The 17,451-nt window shown below is 38.8% G+C and overlaps 1 protein-coding gene across 1 annotated transcript; it reads right to left on the bottom strand.

Moving 5' to 3' along the window:
* Positions 1 to 908: 908 nt before the first annotated feature.
* LOC140239569 (dipeptidyl peptidase 1-like) lies at positions 909 to 17,248 on the bottom strand. Its single transcript, XM_072319401.1, has 6 exons — positions 16,995 to 17,248; positions 15,630 to 15,726; positions 9,795 to 10,094; positions 8,706 to 8,855; positions 2,033 to 2,275; positions 909 to 1,728 (listed from the first exon to the last, which is right to left on the bottom strand). Exons 1-6 carry the CDS (start codon positions 17,169 to 17,171, stop codon positions 1,256 to 1,258), a joined length of 1,440 nt encoding a protein of 479 aa, XP_072175502.1. The 5' UTR covers positions 17,172 to 17,248; the 3' UTR covers positions 909 to 1,255.
* Positions 17,249 to 17,451: the final 203 nt, after the last annotated feature.

The following is a 17,451-nucleotide window of genomic DNA, read 5'->3' as shown; positions in this document are numbered from 1 at the left end:
GAAAGGCGGTTCAGATAAATCAATACTAAATATCAAAGGAGATAATACGGGAAATAAACATGATATGTAGAACTACATTTTCATGATGTTGACACGGTTTTGTACTCTACATTCAATAAGGATCTTTTTACACTGATATAGAGTGCCAACCATTGTGTGTGTTAATAATTCGTATGTTTTTAGTTCAATATTCCTAAAGATGATGTTTCTGACTGCGTGATTCTCGCAGTTATCATGTACCCGATGTAGATAAAGTATGACTTTGTCTAGCTCGTCTTTACATGTCTTATGGACTTTGTCCCAGATACAATGCCTTTGTTTTGTGTTGTTTTTTGTTTTATTAACAACTACGTGTCAATCTTAAAGTCTTATTTTTCATTATCTTACACTACACGATATGCCAGTGCATAAAGCCTCCGCTATACAGATGAAACATTTCGCATGCATGTTTTTGGAAAAATCGAAGAATGATAAATACCTGTCATGTTTATGCACATTACGGTATAGTAAGTTCGTATCACAAATAAATTGAACTGACTATTATTTACATAGCATATTTCTTTATCACACATGGTAAATGCTCGTGCAATCTTCAGACCTTTCGTCTATTCCTAGACACAATTTGCAGATAAGCGCTATCTATATGTCTTTAATTGAAATTATATCTGCATATCGCCCTGGTACCTAGTAGCTTTTCGATAGAATAAAGCACTGCCTTGTTCAGATACGTTTAATATTAGCGGTTAAGAAGTGGCCTAGTGCAATCTTATGATAATTAGTTAATCAATTTTTAATTAGGAAGCAGCTTTTTATTTCTCTCGCTTTTAAAGTCATGTAGTGGATTAACTGTAATATTTATATTTGTTTGTTTGTTTGTTTGTTTGTTTTTTCTTATACTCCAAATCCCCATGTAGATTCTCTGGCTAAACATAATTTTCATGGCATGATTTTACCTAATTTTTGCTACGGAGTCTCACTTAAAAAGGAAAGTCATTCCTTTTTCGTTGTCCCGCCCCTCTCTGCTGATCTCAGCTTCATAAGAGTACCTTTGCGCAAGATTTATTCTGGGTTTGGGGGTTACCCGAGTTGCATTCCCTAAGCATAAATGAATATAACCATTTTTCGAGCTGCTTTTTGGGGGGTTTTGATTGAAGTAAGCAACAATGTTAATAATCATCGACTTGTGTATGTGTGGATAATCATTCAGGCATTTTTTTTTTGATTTGTATTTCGATGGAAATACTACTTTTTTTTTCTAGTTTGTTAGCGGAACGGTGCCAACCGCCAGACTTTCGATGTTGCACTCGTTGTTGCCGCGCTTGATTCTGAAGTAGCCCTTCTCACCCCACTCCGACCCCCACGTGTTCTGCACGATCCAGTACTTCTCCCCCTTCTTGGGGTTGTCGCCCTTGAAGCCGTACCCGATGATGGTGACCACGTGGTTAGTGGTCTGCCAGGGGTTGAATCGGTCGACGAAAGGCACATGATGATAGATGCCACCACGGTAGAAGAGAAAGTCGTCGTACACTTCGAAGCTTACAGCAAGCGGTCCGTTACGGAGGAGCTCTAGACGCATCAGGTCCTCGTTGCAGGCGCCGTAGAATCCTCCGATGTAGTGGTAGTCGCTGGTGCGGAATCGACGGCAGGACACTCGTCGACAAGGAGCGTCACGCTCGCGGTACGGATAGCATGTCTCGTCTACCAGACCAAAGTCCTGTCCATACTTCCCTAAACGACACGAGTAACATGAAGAAGATGCAGGTAAATGTGGAAAGATTAATCATTGTATTATTTTCTTGATATAAAATGTGTTAAACGTGTTTGACAATAGAGTTATTTTAGGGAAACATTACGCGTTCTGGACCGCTGAGCTTAGAATTTATCTCGAGATAAAAACTGTCTACTGCACAAAAACTGAAATACTGAAAGACGGATGAAAGGAAAATGCCACTTCACCGTTATTGTCTTCACATTAAAATCATTGAATTTAAGAAGATAAGAGGGTTTGATATGAGGCATGGGGTGTACAAACCAGCGATGAGATAAGGGAATCCTCCCTCACAACCCTGCGCGTACTCGGAGCAGCTGACTACCTCCTGCGGCGACATCACCAGCTTCACCGTGTTGTTGGTCATCACGCGGAGCCGAGACTCCTGCGTCGCGGTCGAGGCGAAGGCATAGCAGCTGCCGCAGATTCCCTGGTCGCGCACCGGTGACACGTAGTCGATACCGCCGACGTCTCGCCAGTCGAAGGCGTCGGGGAGCTTGGACGATGCTGAAATGGCACGTTCAGTGTACAGCATTTATTTTGAATTCTGGGAGCTCAGGTGAAATTATCAACTTGAAAAGCCTAGCCTTCAAAACAAAACACATAAAGCTACAACCGACAAATTGTATGGAAATATACGTAAATTAAAGTTACAAGGACGTTGTGAAAGGGAAAAGTACAATTCATTTTTACTATTAACTTATTCTTAATCTTTTACTTTTGATTTTGTAAATCATGCACGCTGAAATGAATTTTAGACGGGGCATGTCTGCACATGAAATTACATTAGCAACTGCTTGATTATAAAAGAGACTACAATATACTGATATAACTCCCTGGAAGGGGGGGGGGTCGTTTCTTTTAGAGAACCATTGGGTTGATGGTGCATCAATCCGTGCAAGGATGCTCTATAATGGAAAACCGCTCCAAGCTAAAATTGGCATCCATGATGGAAATAGCATTAAATGGATGAAACTGTGGCTATTTCATTAAGGTGGAATATACTGTAAAGTCTTATGGAATATATATTGCAAGATCGTTATGGCATGGTAAGTGTAATCTTGAACGATTACTGTGTCATTTCTTGCAATAAGCTAGCACTTGTCAGTATCGCTGTGCGTATCTTATGCATTTATGAATTTGAAAGGTTCAGACACAGCAACACGCGGTCTAATGTCACGGGCTAGGTCGCTGAACAGCATGCAAATGAGCTATGTTTTGGCCTGCCCCCGTTCGAATATCTCTTTCGTATAGGATTCTATATTCCACAGCTGAATTAAGTCGCATGCATCTTGATAAGAAGCTTAAGATAGGTTTTGACGTCTCCATGCAAGTCGCCACGAAGTGACCCAAACTCCTGTCTTCTTCTCCGTAAGCCTGCTAATACTCGCTCGCTGCGCCTCACGGGTTTCAATATTAAGCCGGGTTTCCTACGGTCACGCGTCAGAACCGCCGATAAGGCGCTAATCAAAAAGTAACGACAGCGTGTCGGCGTCCCTGTCCTTTTAGGGAGAGGCCAAGATTTGTGTTCACCCCCGCCAAATTCATGATGTTAGGAATTCCGACATTATGGCCAATAAATTACTGCCACTAATATGTGAAATGTATGATTATTTTTATGATTTAACCCGATGGAGAGCTGCCGATATGCGTTACAAGTTTCGAGTATTAAATTAGGACTGATGCCTCATTTACTTTTAGATGCTGACGATATCTCAACCATTTCGGAAAGAAACATGATTAATACAAGATATCTTGGTCTGAAGATCATGTGATACTAAAAAAAAGAACCCTCTCTTTCTGAAATGTTATGTTTTCCTGTGCATTTTACATGACACACCCATTGTCTATAATGCCTACAGGATTACTTTTTTATAAGCACATTAATTGTTATAAACATTTTCTTTTAGCCCTGTTTCCTCTTGTTTTTTAAGGAATGTCTCCCTTAATCACACACTGTCGCCTTGAAGATCAGATATATCTTGCTTTTTGTTTTCTTCATTTCTGTTTTGTTTTACTTTTACAACGTTTTAGGAGTAGTTTGAAAACGTTGTCTTCGTACTCCCTTACCTTTGACCTTTAAACTTTAAAATCGGTTTAATTACAAATCATCTTAATGTTGTGTGCAATATCTTAGCAAAAACAAACATTGAACAAATTCAACCCGTAAAGTTGGAGGAGTGTTGGTGTTAAAGTTATCTCCCATAGAATACAGTGGCGGATCGGGGGGGGGGGGAGGAGGAGGGGGGGCGCATGACACGCCCATGCCGTAATAGTTTACTTCTATTATGAAGTATTTGATATTCTATTACTAACACTTCATTCTTTGCCTACACAAATATACTCGTGTTTCATTTCATCATCATATCACTTGCAACATTGATATATAACCAAGGTAATATTTATTTTTAGATGGCATAATTGTTCATACATTTGCAAGTGTTGATCATATTCCGAAAGACATTACTTAGAGTTAATGACCTTCTGATAAATTTACACTTACGTGTACAAACAAGCAAACAAACAAATATGACAAACCCGATAAGATTTAACATCAAATTAGAACCTCTCAGATTAGTAGTTAAAACTTGCTGACATCTTCAATAGTTCAAAAATTTTCCCGGGCTATGATTTTCATTGCAATGTTATGCACATGACACAAAATGCTTTCACAGTACATGATATTGTTTAATGTTAATATCTATAATTTCACGCGATTAAGATGTGATCGCTGGAAAGACATTACTGATGAGATCATCTGAACAATAGACTTAGATCGATTCCCCCCCCCCCCCCCCAAAAAAAAAAAAAACGTTCTGTTGTTTTGAAATATCATTAACATTTAGATCATATCGTATCCATCTATTTTTGTCTATTTATTCATTCATAAATCATTAAAGATATTGCAGGTTGCAAGATGTTCTCATAGGCTCAATTACTATAATGGCTAGAGATAGAGAGCTAAGGTTAAACAGTGAGAACGGAAAAGTCATCCTCGGATAGATACAAAAAAGCGAAAATTTTTAATTTCCATATGGTCAAGGGATGCAGTGTACGGGCGTTTCCTCTAGCATGCCATATTACGGCTACCCGTCAGAGGAGTATATGAAGATCGCAACTTGAGTTATCGGCACGATCGTTCACGGTCTGCAGCGTTCGTCTGGGGCTCGGAGGCTCGTGCTGCCATTAGATACTAGCTCTGGGCGGTGTTGTCGTTATATATGTGTATATTTCCCTTCACTAGCCAAAGCAGCCTTGAGGCTGTGACTAATAATCTCGTTGCGTTGTAAGATCTTAAAAATTTATACGCGCTCGCTTTTCTGTAGCCACACAGTGGACCAATATCTTATTGCAATCACATCTGAAGTTTCGTTTTTAATGTACCTTCACGCCTAAGCAGTATAAGCCATCTTGATACCTATTTTTTATCTTTAGAGGAAGGGCGGAAACGATGAGTTTTACCAAAGCGACGATACTATATTTACCAATTTAAACACTTTTTGCAAACAGATCTTTTGCGGTATTTACCTTCAGAATATTTATTGGTAATTGTCACATATTTTGATAAACTCAGTTACCTAGCCGCCTCGATATATTTTAAGTTCTGATTACCAATTACAGTAGCATGGAAGGATCATGACCCTTGACTCATAAACATGAGTACGACCCTTTATCCCCACCCCGCATTATATCAAAAACAGTTCTCCGTAGATTCAAGATTCAAATTTATTTTAATTTCCATGAGATAAACAGAGAAACTACATACAATGTATGAACAGAACATATTTGTAATAATTGCAACAAAAAAAACAAACAAACAAACAAACAAACAAACAACCCGTAAATTGACAAAATACATGTAGAAATGAGTAGCCCATGATAGGCATATAATCATACATATATATATATATATATATATATATATATACATATAAAGAGCTTGCTTCCAACAGGCGCTAGATCCATTGAAAAAATGATGGATTTAGCGCCTTTTGGAAGCAAGTTCTATATATATTGTATATGATGCTTGTATGAATACGTTAACTAAGATGGACTCCTCGGCCCGAATTCACGAAGGTGGTACAAATGAAACCATGGTTTAAACCATGGACAAAAACCATGGAGCGCCAAGTGTCACATGGAATATTTCGTTACGAAATTGGTCATTTCGTCGATGAAATTATTATTTTGTAACGAAATGACACCATTTTGTAACTAAATGAACATTTCGTCCACGAAATGATAATTTCGTTAACGAAACGGTCATTTTGTTGACGAAATGACCAATTTCGTAACGAAATATTCCGTGCGACACTTGGCGCTCCATGGTTTTTGTCCATGGTTTAAACCATGGTTTCTGTTGTACCACCTTCGTGAATTCGGGCCCTCGTGATTACAGACTCCTATAAATATTACGGTGATGAAGTACATGAGAAATCTTACATGATTTTCTCATAACTTATATCGCACGGGTTTAGCTGAGATGTCAATCAAAACACGGAGTTTGGGTCTGGAAATGCCATAACTGGGAGCCAAATGATTGGTGGCGTTAAATTTAAATCGTAGGTTCTTCATGCTTTGCCTCGCGTGGTCACCGAAGCACTTGCTCTTGAAAATTAAAACGCACTATCGTCACCCGTCGTCTACGACATTAAAGTGAAGGAATGTTTCCGGTCCTCGATCATTTTTTTTTTTTTTTTACTCATTACATCATGATTACGGTGGCGACCGACACGCCGATGGAGCACGAGGTGATCTGTGACAGGCAGTCGGCTTGGTCATCAAGATCGCATCACACAGGACATTCCTTCAACCCTTTATGTATCAGGGAGTCTGATTTCACGCATAAAGTCTATGGATGGGTAATTAATGTGGCACCCAGAGGGTTTAACTTTAGACATTGGGGAAAAGTCTTCCTTGCACCGTTCTTGAACTCCGACGCGTGATCAAGTGACATCCTTGTTTCTTTGAATCCCTCAGGTCTATACTTTATGAACAAAACTCTCCCTTTATGTTTTGTCCGAGCTCTATCTACTTTCCTTAATACACTTAAACAATAGAAGGCTCGCGTTGGGAGAGGTCTCGGTGTTCAACAAATCCTAAACGGAGATCTTATGGATGAACTGCTTGTTCTTCATTCCTTACGTGTTGCAAAAAGGAAAGACAGCATTACTCCACAACCATTCTCATTTCACTGATTTTAAATTATCCTGATTTCACATGGTATAACGTTATTTACTTTTCCCCATTTATAAGAATAGATAAAAAATGAATGAATAAGTAAAATGACTCGATAGATGAGTGAATAAATTCAAATAAATGACTTTATTCTGAATAGAACAGGTATGAACTGTTATCTATAGACATCAAGTACTACATTCAAAACCTCATAGCGTTTTCAAGTCAGAGTTATAACTTGAACAAATAAGATTAATATCAGTGCATAAGCACTGTTAAGGGCAGATAATTAACAATCGATTTGCCAGTTCAACTCTGTCACGAAATAATAATGACGCTCGAAGTCAATTAGTTCCATTTCAGTATGGATGGCACGAACATTACTTTGCCAGGTGCATCTTCATCAAGGAAAAAAAAAAATGGTGGGAACTCCCTTCCACTATGTTTTTAGGGAAGTATGGTTGGATAGCAATATGCTTTTTGAGAGAAATAATTAAAGATTAGTTTAAGTATATTACTTTTATTACTTTCGTATTTTTTTTAATGTTTCATTTTTCATTTGGGCTATCAGTGTTTCGTTCCCTAATCAAAGTGGGAAATGGAGGGGAGGGGTACTATTAACACATCCACGGCACTACACTTGACCCCGTTCCCCCCCCCCCCCCACCCATACGCACCCACACCCACACCCACCCACACAAACAAAGTTCCGTGGCCCCAGGATTGTACTATCGAATGAGTTCTCCCAGGGACCCCCGCCCCCAGGAATTCGTTACGGCATGATTCATCATAGGAAATGTCAAAAAGGTACACAGACAACAATAATGTACACGAAAGATAGGTAACGGGACTACGTCTAGCTGTACACGAATGATAATTGTGCAATGTACCCTATGGCCTTTTTTATAGAGAGAGAGAAAAAAAAAAACGGGTGGAATTTCACGCTTCACTGATTTGCCCAAAGTCGTCTTTCTGCCTCCGCGCATGCGTGTTTGTGAGAGTATCGGCATGAAACACAGAGACATGCACAGTCAGACAATTGGAATGACATATGACAGACGACGGGTTGACAGAAATGAACCAGTATGAAGAAATATGAATTCGAAATAGGCCTACTTGTTCTGCATAACATTAAGAATCTGTCATGAGATACTCTATTTTGTTGATTATTTGCGTTTTTTATCCATCCTAAAATGTCTGAAACGGGAAGAAAAATTGGAAAAATTACACGTCCCTGCAACATAAATTATAATGCATGGAATCTCAAAGAGAGATTGTATTAGAAACCATTAGACCACAGTGATATTGATTGCTGACCGAAAAAAGGGGTGGTATAACATAGGTTGAGATGAGGATTCAGCTTTGAACTTTTCTGCGAGATACTTGAATAGAAATCACTTCATGAAATGTTAATAGAGAGCATACAATTCTAACCGGAATTCAAATTGTATTTGATGAAAATCGGTTTTGAAATGGCTGATATATATCCAAAAACAAAGTAAAACAAAGCGAACCTAATAAAGATGGGTCCCACCTTTTTATTAGGATTGCTTTGTTTTGGATATCTCAGCCATTTCAAAACTAATTTCCATCAAGTAAACTTTAAATCCCCCTTAGAATTATATGGTCTTCCATATTTCATAAGAGGTTTCTCATTATATAGAAAAAACAAATCATCATCAAAAAATTGGAAACTTGAAGTCCCATCTCAACCGGAACTGTACTATCCTTATAATATATCACTGGACATGCGTCTTACCTTCACGCGTGTCGTCATCTACCGGGGCCACATTGGGGTACACCCTCTTATGTAGTTTGCCACCAGCTCGACGACGCAGGTCCCCAAGAGTCAGATTCTCGTAGCGCTTGTAATAGGTAGCCGTCCAAGAGTTCTGGTGCTGGTTTATCGCTGGAACATTTAGTTTTTATTAACAGAATAAGACATGATTACAGTCGCTTTGATATTGTAAGATCTTTAAGATCTATTTATGAACATACAACCAGATATCATTGTTCTTAGTGAATGCGAAAAAGTGCTGATTTTTAAGAGGAAAGTTTGCGAAATTGAAGTCCACCCATGAAACAAAGTTTGGAGAGATCAGTGAATGGGAAATCCTGCCACCACTTGCTCAACCGCGGAAGCTGATCTGAACTTTAGGAAATCGGTGACATGCTGATTATTTCTATGATCTATAAATCCAGGAACTTGGATCATTTTGATGTTGCTGTCTACTTAAATAATGTATGTCTAATCTATTTTATTCTTTAGTGACAATAAAGTATCTATGTTTTAACATAGAGATATATTTATGAAAATATTGCTGTTTTATATGTAGGTATTCGAATTTATGACCGTTTTCCTTAGGGGTCCCAGTTGTTGATCTATTTTCAACCATCTGCACATACCGGATGCGGGCATCTCAACGCTCGGAATTAAATCTGCTTGCGTTACTTCTTGGCATATCGGACAAGGAAACGTTCAGCTATGGCATCTTTTGTGATAAGGGTATAAAACGTGAATATTTCAGTGCTCTATTCCAGTCAATTCAAAACCTACATAGGTTTTTTTTTTTTTTTTTTTTTGGTCTATTGCCGCATTATTGTCATGTCCGTATCAGGGCAATTACACCCCCATTCTCAAAGCTAAATACTGGTTAGTGAGAAGGTCAGAGTAAAGATTAGGATGAGGGTAAGGATTGTGAGTTTGGGTTAGGGTTAGGATTAGTTTCAGGATTAGGATTAGGGTTAGGGTCAGGGGAAAGGTGTGGAGTAATGGCCCAGAGGTAATTGCCTAGAACCGTCAGGTCACATGTAATGTAACTGCAACACCAGGGTATGGGAGCCTTACCTGCGATAAACTTATCGTTCCTCCGATGTACGGCGTGCTCGTCGAATTGCGACTCCAGGTTTTCCAAGTCCAGGGCCTTCACGGAGGAACCGGTGTCCCGGAAACGCGAGATCTGCTCGCCCCGGAAACAGGACCAATCCGTCTGGTCATCGTTGTGAGCCCAGCCGATGGTCACGTTGCAGTAGCTGATGACCTTCTTCTTTGAGATCTTCTCGTAGTCAGAGAAACCGAAGAACTTCTTGTTCCTGATCACGACCTCGAAACCCTGGTTGTAAATCAGGGTCCAGAATCCAAGTCTCCCTTTAAGTAGAGAGAATTTGTAAAGGTTCATAATTATATCAATTCTTTGGGAGGAGGGGGATCCGGCTGTGTGTTATACATTCTTTATAACATTTGACTTGTTTGCGTTTAGGAATCTTGTGTGGTTGCGTCGACTTGATAAAAACTATGTAGGTTGTATAAAACCAGCAATAGAACGTCCGAATGGCGTCAGAGGCGTATACACACAGCTAGGACCGACCTCAAAACCTCTTCATACAAGAATCAATTACATTCTCTTCTAGGCCATATTGTCATTCTAACACCAATCTTCTGAATAGTCCTGTTTGTTTTTATCATGATAAATCGCAGGAGATGTGTTAATTGAATAGTTGTCGGCTAAGATTAAAAAAAAAAGTTCTGCCTGATTCGCCACTTCAAACTCTTAGATTAGTCAGCTAAAAGTCACATGCATCCCTGAAATAACGATAGGTGAAGTTAGTATGTCAAAGTATTCATCTTATTCTTTTTTCGATTTTAAGATTTGTCATAAAACTAAAGACTGAGCTTATACGCTAAAAGAACAAAGAATGCTCTTCTTTTTGGATTTGTTGACATTTGGGCTAGGATGTGAGATATGTTATCATATGGTACCGAATAACAGAATCACATGAAATTGTTAGGCGACATTGATATAAGTCATAGCTACGTATTTATATTGGACTTAACAAATCAATGTGTGGGGGTAAGTAAATTGATTATATGTAAAAAGCAAAAATTACTCAGGCCGATGACGACGTCAAGTTAAGTGACTTCTAACTGATAAAGAATTCCTTGCTGATACAAGATCGAAAAATTGCATGGATTGCGCTTTCTACGAATCTTACTTTTTCCCTTCCAGACAAGTGATAAACGATTTCCGGTTCCCTTCTCACATTACGAAAAAAAAAATGATTATAATGATAGGGAGAGTTCTGAGAACTACGAGTATTCAGATTTTTCTATTGCTCTTCCAGACAGTCACAAGATATCTTTTGACAGACAAGATATCTTTTGCAGTCATCAAACAGCAGTCTACGATATAGAGCTAGAGGATGACCACTCACTTCACGGCCTCATGCACACTGGAAGGCAATTAATTCATATTCCTATTAGACATAAAGATTTGCTTCTTATATGATGTGCACGTGTGCATGTCAAATTAAAGTGCTGTCTGGGTCATTATTCTTATTAAAGGGCACCACGGCATCGTTTCATATAACTTTGACCTGAAGCGGTGTACTGTTATCCATAATTGGCACATTCGATGCCACTTTAAGGAAAATGTGGCTTAAGTAGCCATATCTTACAACGGATTTTGCTCAAATTTGGCACAGAAGTCTATTACAGTTAAATCTGAAAACTTAATGTTGGTGAAGCTGTCAACAATGTTTGGTAATAAATCTTGTCATCTCTGTACTGAAATGTATACGACCTGCTCTAGCGAATGATTTTTGCAAGTTCCTTAGGTAACTATGACGGAAATCGATCATTATCAACTTCAGTTTTACGACAGACGGACATTCTTTGAATCATGGTGGAATAAGAACTTTCCATACCTAAAGTGAAATGTACACTCAGCAAAATAAAAAGAAAGAAGGAAAATGAATAAAAACTTTTCAAGTTTAAATTTCTCACAGAATATTTGGCTAGTAAAGGCAATTTAATTGGCTATCAACCTGGTAGGTCAATAGAAAGGGAAACTTTATGCATGAGTGAACAACTTTGCATTTATTATGTATGCATGCTTGGTTGCAAATAATTATTGCAGAGTGGTTACACGGATTGATTTGTGTTGTAAATAAAGTATCACATTACTATTTTTTTTTACACCGACAAAGCGTTAACACAGCTCTACACAACAGTGCGAGATTTCCACCGCCAAAATCAAGTGAAGATTCGGATTTTTGTAAAGCTAAGATGGTATCTTGCAAAGTTCAAAGGGGACCGCTTTACGAGAGGGATACGCCGCTGAGTGAAATAACTTTTCAATCAGTTAACCCATAGCACTCTGACGTTTCTTTTGCCTTTGAGTATAATTAGAGGGGTGCACGAGGAGCGAATATCGGGCATGTATAATTGTAGGCCTAAGCGCAAGTCTCGATATCGCCAGCACCAAACGTGAGTACCTATGGGTGCCGTGGGAAGTGCGGCGTTTTAGATGCATTATGGGATAGCTCAGGGGACAAACTTGCCCCGGTTTTGGCTGCATGATATTGTGAACTCAGGTCACAGTCCGTCTTTATCCAGGGGTATTTTTTGTTGAAGATTAAAAATTTTCTCACTTTCTATCACGTGACCTGCACATTGAAACCTTGCAACAGTGAACCATGGCTCTACTGACGTGAAATCAGTAAAAGTTTGAAATGTTAAACTATTATTTTTTTTTGTTAGTTGAATTCTAACCGAAGAAAAAAACAGCAACGAAAGAAAAGCAGACGAAAATTGCATTAAATTGCGTTTTAACGAGGACCAAGACAACCGGAAGCGACAATAGCACCGAGGAATCTGACTGTGCATCTGTGCGCAGAAGTTTTGTGCGCATTGGCGATAGCGAGAATTACAGCAATGACATGTTTTCCTTGAATTGAACGCATAAGAACACAAATGTTTGTAAGTACTGCCACCATTTCTGAGAGCACAATATGTTTTATGATTTAAGACTACTTTGGAACAATACGACATCATTTTAAGAGATTTTAGCATAACTTCAACTTTATATCTTCGTCTTGGCCATGGTCGTTGTGCACAAGCATCTCAAATAAGCGATGTTGGCGTTGATGCGCCACATCTGCGGCGACGGCATATGGTGCCGGCTAGCTCAGGCTGACTGTTTCGAATCGCTGGCGACCTCCTCTGGAGTTAACGCTCCACCTGCGACGCTTACCCGCTCCAAGAAAGAGAGAGTTAAAGACCGATAGAGGCAGGCCGAAAGAGAGAGATGGAGGGGAGGGGTGGGGAGGACAGCGGCAGCGCCTATTCCTAATTATGGAAGGAAATTCAGAAGGAGTTCTTAATCACGAAAGGAAGGATCATAATAATGTTAATGAGGGGACCTCGGTTGACTCGATTTTCTGAGCGTTATAGCTCAACTTCATACGACGTATCACGTACTGCTGATATGGTATTAGACGAATATCTACAGTAGATGTTTAAACAGTATGCATGCATGCGATGTATCATAAACCAGTTGTGCGATTAAATCTCTACTAAAAGTAAGTTGATATGAATATACCTAAACTCGCGTTTGTTTTGTTTCCGATATCCTGCATCCCACTTATGAACCCTTTTTTTATTGTATTTTTTAATCTTTGATTAATCTAATATGGCCATTTAATGATTGGGTCAGTTTATAACAACGTGAAAGTAAGTTGATATGAATATACCTAAACTCGCGTTTGTTTTGTTTCCGATATCCTGCATCCCACTTATGAACCCTTTTTTTATTGTATTTTTAATCTTTGATTAATTTAATATGGCCATTTAATGATTGGGTCAGTTTATAACAACGTGAACAAATACACCAATGTGATATCACGACAGAATTCAAATAGTGTTTAATATGGTCGGGTTTATCTTAACGTTAAGTGCCCCCCCCCCCTCTCTCTCTCTCTCTCACACACACACACACACACACACGCACGCACACACACACACACATCGCCCCACCTTACGTTACATGTCGAAGAAAGGAACCAGTGGAAGTCGGACCTGTCACTGACTGCATGTTTGTTAAAATGTAGATCAGCAGTTTCGATCTCACCAATTCACTTTTACAAAGGATGACAAGTGATTTAAGGAGAACAAAAAAAAAAAACCACTTACATGGCACATCTCCCCCTAATAGTGTAATCGATAATGTCAGTTTGCATAGTTTTAGATATGTTCAAAAAGTTATTCAACCGTTATAAATAATGTATTCATACCTTTTCTTTGATGTTGTTTTCATTTTCTATCACAAATCAACGATTGTATCCTCTTTTCCATTCTAATGTGGCACACTATATACACGGGCGATCTAAATTGAATATTTCAACACTAGCAGGCAAGGCAATGAGAGAAAAAAATAGGATGACTCTATTCTTTTATATTTTTGCCATTTCTTTTTTCATCGTTGACCAGTTTCTCCATCTACCCTGAATTTCAAGGGCAGGCCATTCAGTTCACACTTTGTAATATTGACAAAAAGTGCAATTGGAGCTGCAATATTTGCGCTGATTTCGGGTTTAGTAGCTTGTACCCGCTTCACGCTACGTAGCCATCTGAGTCCGTCCGCCCACGCAAGGCAGCCTCCGATAAATACTCCCTTCCCATTTCTGCTCTCAAATCCAAATTTGTGCGAAAGTCGACAGTAAATTTAGATGGCACTCAGTGTTGATGTTATATTCGCCAAATTTAAGATGAGCAGTTCTCTATATATAAAGTAATATTGTGCGACAAATGGGAAGTCGGATATGGTTTCTGTTATTATTTGCTACCGCCAGCGTCCATGTTGCATATTTTACGATTTCTATGTTGTTCTTTTTCGTCTTTTTTTATTATTTTCTATTGTAAAGTATTTAATTTGGGAGTTGTCTGTTGAAATTTTCCATTTAGTGTATCGCCCGTCTTGACACACATCGACTGGAACTTGAGCTTAAACATGTTAAATGGATTTATTTCTCACCTAAAACAAAATTTCGCCATGATAAGCATGTATGCCCATTATCTTTCTGTTTATCATGACTACTTCTAGAACACTGATTAATTCAGTGCTCTTTTTACGTCGATGTAAGGTAATCTGTCAATCAATTGCAATAAAAACAACGTAAGAATGCATTAATTAGCATAAATTAATTTGAATAAACCTGGGTCCTTGCAACTGATTGACAAATTGCCCTACATCGACGTAAATAAGCACTGAATTGACCAGTGTCTTAGTAGTAGCCATGATTACAAACAAACAAACAAACAAACAAACAAACAAACAAACAAACATGGGCATACATACTCGAGCAGGACCCGAACCTGCGACCTCCTGATCACCGGACAGGCGTCATCTCCACTAGACCACCGAGCTTTCGCCCGACAGCAAGTGTTGGTTCTAATCATTATAGCATGCAGCGGGTACTGCTTTATTATTCAAATTCATGAAATTCTTCCGTCGAGTTGTTTTCATTGCAACTGATTGACAAATTGCCCTATATCTACGTAAATAAACACTGAATTGTTCAGTGTTTAAGTAGTAGCCATGATAAAAAATCATGGGCGTACATACTCGAGCAGGAAACATCTCGACGGAGGAATTTCATGAATTTGAAACCTGGGTCCATTTCATGAAAGTCTCATGAGAAACTTTTTATTCATATTTAAGACAGACTTCTGAGAGATTTCAAGAAATGTATTTTACTTCCCTACATAACTACATAATTATGAACAACTCTGGCCATTACTATGTAAAGACTTTTACGTGATGACTTCATGAACCGGATTCCAGATCAATATGCATCAAAGCAAAACCCGTTCGGAGAGAAGCTCCTTGGCGATATGTCTACTCACCGTTTTCGTCGACAGCGAGGTCGGGAAATCGAAGATTGATCACCCACGATCTCGTCTTCTTCCATGGCATCGAACAGTTCACGCTGTTCGTTGTCGACTATACAGAGAAATACAGTTTCGAAGGTGTGTCAGCTGTCTTATTACCCAAGTTACGATAGGAAGTGTTCTCGAAACAGTCTCGTATGAATATCGCTAGATGATGAATTCGCTCCTGATTCGCTCCACAGGCAACTATACCATGTTGTCGTTACGAAATGTTGCTGTTGTCTCGTTCTGATAAAGTTAGAATTCGGTTTTATCTAACACTATAAAAAGTGATATATAAGGTTAAATGATAAAATGATTGAAATAGGAAACATGCAGCTCCTCTTTTTCTATCCGCTTTATTTATTGGTTTTTTTTTTAGCTTGACATATATTGATGGAAAGAACCGACTCACTTTGCATGATGCAAATGAAAACGAGTGTGAACATAATGACAGACAGACAGACAGACGGAAGGAGATCACCTTTTACACAAATGAAAAAAAAAGATACAACAGCAAGTGAATGAGAATACAAGCTAACAAGAAATGGTAGCTATATGGTAGCAATGATACCTGCCAAAGCCAGCATATTCTTCACCATGTCAAAACGTGTTTTGAAATCCTCCAGTTTTCAACATATTCACATCTTGACTTGATTAACAGGAATGAAAATCAAGTGAATAGAACTGAATTGAACTGAACTGGCTTTTTTTTTTTCAATCTATGCGCGTTTTCTTCTTGTTGTTTTTATTGTCGTTGTTTACTTGCCCAAGAAATGCAAGTGATCTCACGCTTCAGCGTGAAAAAAAAGCTCCGCAATTTATAGCTTTACGACTCTGCTCAATGCATATTAGTAATACTATGTTGTGCTTGTTTTTCAACCAATTTAGAGTCTGTAAATGCTTTCTTGACAAATTTATTGAGGTTATGTTATCATATATCAAAGTTACATTAATTTTTGTTCGCACTCTTTTTATAGACTGTTCAAAGTTGTAGCATTATTTCTCTCACATCCCTCAAATTTTCACTGAACTTTAACCTCAAAAATCTACGATTAAAATAAAAAACTTAATCCTTTCAGTGATTTGGAGTGCTGGTTGACACAGAAAATTCCATAGCATTGTACACACTGTTTAAAGCCCCTGGTAGCGACAGGATGAAAGGATATCTCTTGTTTTGCGAGCTCTGTCTCAATCGAAATGATTATGCATACATGTATATTGTCAACTATAATAAAGTAGTCGTTATCCATACAATGTACGTTTCCTGCTCTTTTTTTTTTTTTTTTTTACTTTATTTGTAATCGGGTAGAAACACACACATTTTACAGGTCTGCTTACCGGGCCCATGAAAAACTTCCATTTTCCCTCAATATCCTCAAAGCTGCAGTTCGCTGGAGTATCGGCACCGACAAGTCCCGATCCGGTTGGTCCGTTATCCCAGGCTAGGAACACCAGGAGTAAGGTAGCTGATACCAATAACAACCCGCTCCACTTTCTCGTTGTCAAATGTGTCATCTTCCTTTTTTCTTTTCGTCTTCCAATTACTAAGTCTGAAGTGAATGTTTTCCTCTTAGTGCTTGGAATGCAGGAGGATATCTTGAAATGGATGCAACCAAGGTTTTGCGCCAATTCAGCGGACTGTCGAGACGAGGGGACAGGAACTATCGAGTGAACCATATGGCGATCTTCGGACTACAACGGCGCCGTCAGCGCGGCTGAATATGGTCCGGTGGTTCCGTGGAGTAAGATGATAAGCTTGGCGGCACCGACACAAAATAACCTCCAAGATGGAGAA

This window comes from Diadema setosum, chromosome 16, assembly GCF_964275005.1.
Source record: "Diadema setosum chromosome 16, eeDiaSeto1, whole genome shotgun sequence".
Taxonomy (NCBI): Eukaryota; Metazoa; Echinodermata; class Echinoidea; order Diadematoida; family Diadematidae; genus Diadema; species Diadema setosum.
This window is presented reverse-complemented; position numbering and strand designations above follow the sequence as displayed.

Coding starts and splice junctions, on each gene's coding strand:
- LOC140239569 (XM_072319401.1), bottom strand. CDS start 17,171: ATGACACATTTGACAACGAGAAAGTGGAGCGGGTTGTTATTGGTATCA. Junction 15,727..16,994: donor GGAAGTTTTTCATGGGCCCG/GTAAGCAGACCT, acceptor TTCTCTGTATAG/TCGACAACGAACAGCGTGAA. Junction 2,276..8,705: donor AGATGACGACACGCGTGAAG/GTAAGACGCATG, acceptor GTGCCATTTCAG/CATCGTCCAAGCTCCCCGAC.